Source organism: Sinocyclocheilus grahami, unplaced genomic scaffold, assembly GCF_001515645.1.
Source record: "Sinocyclocheilus grahami isolate Dianchi unplaced genomic scaffold, SAMN03320097.WGS_v1.1 scaffold1000.1, whole genome shotgun sequence".
Lineage (NCBI taxonomy): Eukaryota > Metazoa > Chordata > Actinopteri > Cypriniformes > Cyprinidae > Sinocyclocheilus > Sinocyclocheilus grahami.
The window spans coordinates 209,689-219,627 of NW_015506179.1; the positions used below are offsets into that span (position 1 = coordinate 209,689).

Consider the following 9,939-nt stretch of genomic DNA (forward strand, 5'->3'; position numbering starts at 1 on the left):
TGTCTATATAGGTTTTTTATTAAGTTTTAGTTTTATTTAATTTGAGTTATTTCAGTACTTCAACATACAAAATGGAAATGAAATAATATATATTGAATGTATATATATATATATATATATATATATGTACATGTACAGTATGTGTGTGGTTGTACAAACACGCATGTAGTTGTTTGGCTTAGTGTTATGTTAGAATCATTATTAAACTCATATCTTTTGTTCTTTAATATTTTGAATTGTTTTTAGCTTTATTTTTTGTTTTCATTTAAATGTTTAGTTTTGAAATGTTGTTGTATGCATTTGTCATTTCCATTTAATTTATTTTCTTAAGTGTGTGTATATATATATATATATAAAAAAGTATTTATAGAGTTTTAGCTTTAATGACTTTAATAACTAAATGGAAATAATAGATATTGAATTTATAAAAGTGTGCGTGTATGTAATGTGTATGGTTGTAGATTTTTTTTGGTGTTTGGCTTAGTGTTATGTTATAATCATTATTATACTCGTATCTTTTGTTCTTTAATATTTTTAGCTTTATTTTTTGTTTTTCATTTCAATGTTAAGTTTTGAAATTTTGTTGTATGCATTTGTGATTTTTATTTAATTTCTTTATTTTTAAAATGTGTAGAAGTTATTTATAAAGTTTTAGTTTTGGATCTGTTTTTAGTTGTTTTAATACTACAATTGATTGCTTCTGTTGTCATCATTTTTAAGTCGCTTTGGATAAAAGCGTCTGCTAAATGACTAAATAAATAAAACGCTGTCTAACACTTGATGGCTGCTCTGTTAATTCCTCGTCATCAGTTAGGAACCGAGGTGTGATATTTGATAGCAATCTTTCCTTTGAAAACCATGTTTCTAGCATTTGTAAAACCACATTTTTCCATCTTAAAAAAATATATCTAAATTACGACCTACGCTCTCAATGTCAAATACAGAAACGTTAATTTATGCGTTCGTGACCTCAAGGTTAGATTATTGTAATGCTTTATTGGGTGTTTGCTCTGCACGCTTAATAAACAATCTCCAGCTGGTCCAAAATGCAGCAGCTAGAGTTCTTACTAGAACCAAGAAGTGTGAACATATTAGCCCGGTTCTGTCAACTCTGCACTGGCTGCCTATTAAACATCGTATAGATTTAAATCTTGATAATTGCTTATAAAGCCCTGAATGGTTTAGCACCTCAGTATTTGAACAAGCTCTTATCGCATTATAGTCCTCCACATCTGCAGCGATCTCAAAACTCTGGCCATTTGATAATACCTAGAATATCAAAATCAACTGCGGGCAGCAGATCCTTTTCTTTTTTAGTGCCAGACTCTGGAACAATCTACCTAACGTTGTTCGGGAGGCAGACACAGTCTGTCAGTTTAAATCTAGATTAAAGACCCATCTCTTTAACCTGGCTAACACACAGGGCTGGGAAGGTTACTTTTCAAATGTATTTCACTACATATTACAAAATGCATGCTTTAAAAAGTAATCAGTAATATATTTCGCTAGAATTGACCTCAAGGTTAGATTATTGTAATGCTTTATTGGGTGGTTGCTCTGCACGCTTAATAAACAATCTCCAGCTGGTCCAAAATGCAGCAGCTAGAGTTCTTACTAGAACCAGGAAGTGTGAACATATTAGCCCGGTTCTGTCAACTCTGCACTGGCTGCCTATTAAACATCGTATAGATTTAAATCTTGATAATTGCTTATAAAGCCCTGAATGGTTTAGCTCCTCAGTATTTGAACAAGCTCTTATCGCATTATAGTCCTCCACATCTGCAGCGATCTCAAAACTCTGGCCATTTGATAATACCTAGAATATCAAAATCAACTGCGGGCAGCAGATCCTTTTCTTTTTTAGTGCCAGACTCTGGAACAATCTACCTAACGTTGTTCGGGAGGCAGACACAGTCTGTCAGTTTAAATCTAGATTAAAGACCCATCTCTTTAACCTGGCTAACACACAGGGCTGGGAAGGTTACTTTTCAAATGTATTTCACTACATATTACAAAATGCATGCTTTAAAAAGTAATCAGTAATATATTTCGCTAGAATACTCCGGTTTAGTAACTTAATCTAAATACTTTTAAATTGATGTATTGTTTTTGTTTTCCAACTCTAAATAAAAGTGACATCTACCAGTCATAAGATTTGTGTTTTCTTTGCATTTTATTTTTAACATTTAATTTCCACAGCATTTCGATGAACAACAACAAAAAAAATGTTTTGTCATTTAATTCTACCAATCAATATAAATTAAATTTGATAGAATGAATGGGATTCTGTGCCGTTTCATACTGCATTCCAAGCTTCAAAACGACACCAAACATATCATAAAAGTAGCCAAAAGAACTGGCACAGTTCTCCAAGTTATACAATAGATTTGTTTAATGAATGGACCAAACTTTAAGTGATTACTTCACTGATAACCCTCTCTATGGCGAAGCAATCGGCACAAAAGAATCACCGAGTCAAAATTGACAGGGCTCGTATCCCAACGCAACTACGGTCGCAAGTAATGTCATTATAGTTCAATGTAATTTAACAAACACTGTTCGCTAACGATGCTTTTGGGAAACACACCTCAGATCTATCCAGTTTGTGAACCATTCACACTGGTTTCGTTAAACAAAATAAATGATTAACTTAAAAGATTGACTCAAAAGAATCATCTGTTCATGAACTCGCATTACCGCGCCAAAGATGATTTATTCTTGAACATTTCGAATGAATAAAGACTTCAAGTTCATCTGTAAAGCACACAAAACTATTGTTTGACTTTATAAACTTATTTCATGCATGATTCGTATGGATCTGTTAACTGAATGCAAAGTGTGAATTCTAGGAGAATTCGTATTCGGTTGCTAAATGAACAGGCTGCTGCACGCAGTTTTTTTTTTTCCAACAGAGAATCAGTTGCCTTATTGGTTAAAATCCCCAAACTGTTTATTTAAATATTAAATTAAGAAATTATATTAAAATTCAAAGTAATCACTTTGGTAATCTAAAATACCTTTTGGATGTAACTGTAATTTAATTACCACCTATTTAAAATGTAATTATAACAAAATACTGTTACTCATATTTTGTATTTTAAATACATAACGCCGTTACATGCATTTCGTTACTCCCCAGCCATGCATACATATAATACACTATCACATTTCTAGAATTCAAATACATTAAAGGATTGTTAGGCTGCATTAATTAGGTAAATCGGAACCGGGAACACTTCCCATAACACCCGATGTACTCGCTACATCGTTAGAAGAATAGCATCTACGCTAATATTGGTCTGTTTCTTTCTTATTCGGAGGTCACCATAGCCACCAGATCCAGTCTGTATCCAGATCAGATGGTGGATCAGCACCTAGAGACGACCTCTACAGCCCTGAATGTCAGCGGAGACCAGGACTACTAGATGAGCCCCAGAGACAGATCCCCTGTGAAGACCTCTTCACCTCGACGACCATCGGCACAAGACCATGAGAACTAGACGAGTCCTCTGCACAATCTGACCTGTGTTGCAGCCTGGAATTAAACCACGTCATGCTGGTTTGGTCTGGTCAGAGGAGAACTGGCCCCCGACTGAGCCTGGTTTCTCTCAAGGTTTTTTCTGCATTTCTGTCACCGACGGAGGTTTGGTTCCTTGCCACGGTCGCCTTTGGCTTGCTTAGTTGGGGACACAATTTCTGGCACCTTTATTGACTTGAGTGCACAGACACTATTTGAAGAGAACTGAACTGGACGATGATATCACTGAATCAACAATGAACTGACTTTAACTGAAACTGATTGTTGTACGTTGCATCTTGTGTGAGGTCTGGGGGTCTCTGAGGTGGTCCCGCTGTCAGTCGGTTATGGCGATGGCCATTTAGAGTGTTTGGGCTGCACTCTGGTCTCCAGTCCATGAAACCACTCCAGAGCCCGCTCAAGCCCCAGAGCTCAGTCCTGTGAGCCTGTGAGTTTCCAGTCTGTTCAGTTTTAACCACATGATCACAAGTAAACCCTCTACCAGTCATGTCACGACCAAAGAGGTTGTCTCTGAGCTCTCAGCCTGTCAGGTTACAGCCGTAGAGGCCATCCCTGAACCTCTTGCCTGTTCTGTCATGGCCATGGAGGCCATCTCTAAATACCCTGCCTTTCATGTCACTACTATGGAGGCCACTCACAAACTCTCAGCCTGTAGTGAAATGGCCAGTTAGGTAATTTAAGGATATTCTGCCTGCCATGTCACGGGTCTTCATTCTGGTCACCTGCTCCACCGTGAGGATCCACAGTCCCGCCTGCTCTGCACCTGGTGGTCTCCAACTCTGCCTGCTCAACTCATGAAAACTCATCAACATTTGCATGAGTTGTCAGAATATATGCATGGACATTTCTACAAAAAAGTGAAAATATTTGTCCATTCATATCCAAACACTACGTGTCACTTATCAGATTAGAGCCAAACACAACACGCTTTGTTTCGGAGCGTCATCTTTAGTGTTTAGATCCTCCAGCTCAGAGACACGCCTCTGTTCCCAGAGATCTGTGTGTGTGAGAGAGAGAGAGAGAGGTGTGGAATAATGAGGCGGTATTCACCATTACATAACCTCGTCAATTATTTTCCACAGTCATGCTCAGATGAGGCATACAGCTACAGCTCATGTGTGTGTTTATGAGGGTGTGTGAGGAACGCGGACTAATAAATGTCAGGATGGCTCGTCCTGCTGTTTGAGCTCATGAAAAACTGACATTTTGATCACGGGTAAAGTTAAGTTCTTTTATTGTAAACTCCACACATGGCTATGTTATTAACTGGATTTTTTTAAACAGTGCTTTAATTGGCCCAGAGACCTACTGTAATAATTTCAGCATTAATTGGTAACTGTTTAGCATTAACACCAAATATAATGTTCTGACTGAATCTTTTTAAAATCTCATTTCAAATAATATACTTCAGCACAAACTGAATGCAATGATTTTGGGTACTTATTTGCATGTTGTTTACAATTAAATGAAAATTCACTCTAAATAAAAAAAGGGTTCCTTGAGGTTCTATATAGAACCCTGGGGTTCTGTACTTGGCCAATAGAACCTATGGTTTCATCTAACCCGAAGCTGGCATTAAAAACAAATAATTGTAAAAATGCCCTCTGGTGCCATATAGGTGTTGCATCATCCTTGAATTTCTATTGGTGGATTGGCGCAGATGAACCTCGAGACAGTGATGGTTAAAGGCACAATATGTATTTTTTGCCGCTAGAGGGCGCATATTCAAAATAAACAGAGACAAAGGCGTAGTTTGATGACGCTGTGACTGAGTGTGGAATCATGGGAGTTGTGGTCTTCATCCCCACAGCCGATGCAATACGACGGGACTCGGGTAGAAATCATGTTCATGGATGAGCTAATGATTTAACGTATTAGAATGAAGCAGGGTGAGGCTGAAAGCCATCGAAGCGAAACAAGGCCGCTGAACGAGCGGGACACACCCCTCGAAAGCAGCAGGGTTTTTATTATGCCACAGTCGAGTGCTTCCGCTCCTTCTGGTCGTGCGTATGTGGGGTAAAGCAGCGCTGTTTTATCATACTAGATACGTTTGAACATTCTGTTATAATGCTACTCGTCACCGGTCTATTAAAACACACAACATATTAAAGTGTCTTTGGTGTTTCCATGTTTTCTACAAAACAAAACCGAAAATCGAGGGGTTATGATGTCATTGGCAGGCGACAAAATGACACTATGGACACGGTCCGTGTCACTAGTTAAAATTGCTTATTTCTCTGGATTTAAACATTCTTCGAAACATTTGGGATAATGCAAGTACACACGTCAGCAAAATATATAACACTGTTCTAGTGGTTTTTGCATGTTTTAATAAAAATGTTCTCTATATTGTGCCTTTAATTTTTCAAACTGAGGAGTTATCACCATTTCTGCCCATTCATACCCTGAAGTTCAGTTTTTACATTTTTAAAATCATATTACTGAAATAATTAGTATCATCAGTTAATATTTCTGTTTTGTTAGAGTAGCCCTTGTGTTAAATAGTGATACTAGAAGAAAAATGGATAATATTGACCTCAGTTAAAAATACTGTCGGGTAGCACTGATGGGCTTCGTCAGCCGTCGGTTCAGAAAGCCCTGTTAAATTGATTTTGCGCCGGTTTTTAAATGAATTAAGTTACAGTCTCCCTTTATTTCCTTGTCAATGTTAATTAAATTGTCAATAACAATAAGACAGCTGTGTTATAAGGAGACGAGCTTCGAGACAAGCGCTGATTTTAATTTCAATGGCTACGTTTACATGCAACCAAATAATCAGTTTATAATCGGATTGACGGCTCAATCGGACTGAAAAGTCTTCATGTAAACATCTTAATCGATCCGATTGAGCTCGATCAGACTGAAGGGGGTGGTTTATTCCTTTTCTAATACGATTGAGAGTGCGTGTAAACACTCGATCAGATTGAACCCCGAAACTGAAAGAACTGCGCATGCGCAACGATAGCGCAGAAATAGCGTAATGACGTATGACGGAACGAGCGGTTCTTCCTTTTGAATAAAGTGTTGTATAAATGCGTGTCCTGTAATTATAAAACTCTCCTTTCACTCGGCAACTGTGAAGTGAAGCAGGACAACCTCCCACCAGTCCTCGTTTTGGATTCTCATCCACAGGCAACCCGTTTTGGGCGCGGGGAGGGGCATTTTTACTGTGTGATAAATATGAGCAGCACGGCACAGCGGTTTAAATGTATATTTATCAATAAATTAATCTGATCAGACTGTTACTTTTCAGTAATCCTGAAGATCTTAATTAGCTTGTTCAGGTGTGTTTGATCAGGGTTGGAGTTAAACTCTGCAGGAAAGTGGACACTGCTGGCACACAGTTGAGAACTTCGGGCCAGTCTGCATTTAAACTGCACGGTTGCAGTGCAGCGTTCGTATTCGCACCGAGGCTGTTTACTGTGATGCACGCGCTAATTAAAGTGATGATAGTGCACTGGCTTCAAAATATAAGCCTCATTGATTAGGGTGACCATACGTGCCATTTTCCCAGGACGCGTCCTGGCCAGGATTTCTATATTGCCTAAAATATCTAGGTTTTGGCTTTGTTTGCGTGTGCAGACCGATCGGTGTATGACATCAAAATACCATACAGACGGTTCCTTATGCTTTCAAAATGCTCTCGAGGTACTTTGATGTCATACACCGATCGGTCTGCGTTCGGTGTACACACGTTACACACGCAAACAAAGCCAAAACCTAGATATTTTAGGCAATATAGAAATCCTGGCCAGGACGCGTCCTGGGAAAATGGCACGTATGGTCACCCTACATTAATGCAAAAGAAAGTTTCAGAGGTACACATGAAAAATGTATAAATGTTCATTTTGTGATGTTGTGAAGTTTCAACTCACAAAGTATCTAACTCACCTGCAAGTGCAACAGAACCACCAAGCAGAGTTTAGTGTTACCTGTAACATAGAGGGGTTTGAGAAGATAACACTTCTCCAATTTTCTCTTCTCAAAAATAAAAAAAAATTACAGAAACCATATTTATCAAAAGCACAGACAAGCTTTGAAACATCCCCTATTTGAAAAGGCTACTGTAGTTGAAGAGGACAATGAAAGTGAGGAGGAGGTGCCTGAAGATGATCTGCTAGAGAACAACCAAAATTCTTTGCCTGGAATCGATTTAGAAACTGTATTATTGGGACTGAGACGGCATGTAGCCCTCTTTATATTAAACCTTCAAGTAAAACATTTACTTCCTGCCACTGTTCTGACTCACAGACTTTGAATTTGCCACTGATGATTCAAACGAGAGTTTTGAGCAGTGTAGAGTAGCGCTTGTTGTTTGTCATTTCTCCGATCACAAATGCAGACAGGCTTTTATGTTTACACGGCTCGATGCAATGCAACGCCTAAAAAGACAGCATAAGTCATTATAATCAGTAATTATGTCCCCACTGGATGCAACAAATGCAATGAAACAATGACACTCCGAACAATGTCTCGTCGCTCCGGCCGGACACGGCATCACAGTATGGTGAGGGGCGTAACATTTCCGTCACACGCTTGAGGAATTCGGCCAATCACAACACACTGGATAGCTGGCCAATCATAGCACACCTCGCTTTTCAGAACGATGAGCTTTGTAAAAATCAACGCGTTTCAGAAAGGCGGGGCATAGAGGAGAAACAATAATATACAGTATGTGGAAAATAATGTGTTTTTTTAACCTTAAACCGCATAAACACATTTCATTACACCAAATAATGTTCTTTTTAGCAGCATCATATGACCCCTTTAAATATTAACTTTAAAAGTTAAAAATATGATCTTCATAAAGTACTCTACATGTGCTTTAATATGTTAGTAACATCAAAACTTAATTTAAAGCAGGACAAAAATGATCAAAACAATGATTTAAATGTACCTTAAAGTGAGTTAAGAAACAGTTGTGAATGAACACTCAAGTAAATATTATCTGCAAGTAGCCTACAGTGTTTTCTTATATGTATACACACACTTTTAAAATCGTGTACACCAAGTACAAGTTTTCAGCAGCTTCTACTCTCGAAAACCTTGATTAGCTGCTTCGTGTGTGTTACATTAGGGTTGGAGCTGAACTCTGCAGGTCTAGGCTTTTTCCAACTCTTGGCTTATGCGCTGTTCCCACAGATAGATAAGTCACTTAGTCTACATCAAATCAGATAATTGTGTGATAATACAATTCAAATTAATCTAGTTAGCATGTTCGGTTTCCCCGCCCAAACATAATTAAAAGTTAAAGAGCCTATTGGAAAGGCACCTTCGTTGGTGGTTGTGATTCGGACAGGATCTCCGCAGTTGCGCAGCACATCCAGCACATCATAGAGGGGCAGTCCAGACACGCACAGCCCCTCCACCTCCAGCAGCATGTCCCTCCGAGCGCCGGGCCTCGCCGGACAGACCCAGATGAAGTGTCCGCTCTCCGCGCCACCGCTCAGCTCCAGCGGCAGCCGCCCGGCCGAGTCCCTCCAGACCGCGCTCCCTCGGAGAGAGCCGCTCATTCCTGCCGCGTTTAATCACGGCTCCTCCTGAGAGAGTTCAGCGTGCGCGTTGCGCTTTTCTCAGTACCACGCCTATTACAAGCACAATCAGCTTGATCGTTATATAAGGGAAATAAAAGCTGTAGAACATTCACAAACTCAATACTGAGTACAGCTGCGTTCAACCCTAATGATCGCTACACCTGCAGTGAAACACCTCTGCACCTGATTTCGGTGGGAGGATCTCTGCATTTCATCAATATCTGGCCATTTAAAGTCCACTTTTTCTGTTTGCAGTTTTCAGGGTGAACACACTATTCACACTATTTATACTAAAATGCATGCATGGATTAGTATATAATCAAATTAATGAAAAATGTAACTTGATTCCAAATACAGACGCAGCAACTGACGCAATATTTGTTCTGGAAACACTTGCTTGTTCACACAGAGTTCACAGTTTGAACATTCTTGTTTCCTTAACTTTATTTTTATTTTGCTGTCTGTGCGTTCATAAAAAACTATTTTAACAATGAAACAATTTAGCCTATAATAGCCTACTATACAGAAATTGATTAAAGTAATCAAATGTAAAAAATAAAGCACTGCATAAACTTCAACATATAAATTTAACATAAACTGATTCATAACAAAGTTATTCAATATTCAGTGAAGAGCGGTGAATGATTCTCTCTCATTTTCTAGTGTTGTTTGATGAACAGATGATGACAGACAGCAGGTTTATACAGCAAGATGCTGTCACAGAATGCACAGATACTGACTAGCATTCGATTACTATTCAAACTGTTTACTTTCTCTAGACATAAATGACTGTGTTTAGGTAAAACTCACCAAGACGGACATTTTGACATATACAAAGTACATTTACATTTAGTCATTTAGCAGACA

At 38.6% G+C, this 9,939-nt stretch overlaps 1 protein-coding gene across 1 annotated transcript in view; it reads right to left on the reverse strand.

Moving 5' to 3' along the window:
• Nucleotides 1-9,254, reverse strand: part of magi1a (membrane associated guanylate kinase, WW and PDZ domain containing 1a) — a 150,506-nt gene extending 141,252 nt beyond the window's left edge. Inside the window, exon 1 of the mRNA XM_016250642.1 lies at nt 8,811-9,254. Coding sequence (XP_016106128.1) covers nt 8,811-9,051 — 241 coding nt within the window. The 5' untranslated portion in view covers nt 9,052-9,254. The remainder of the gene's footprint in view (nt 1-8,810) is intronic.
• Nucleotides 9,255-9,939: the final 685 nt, after the last annotated feature.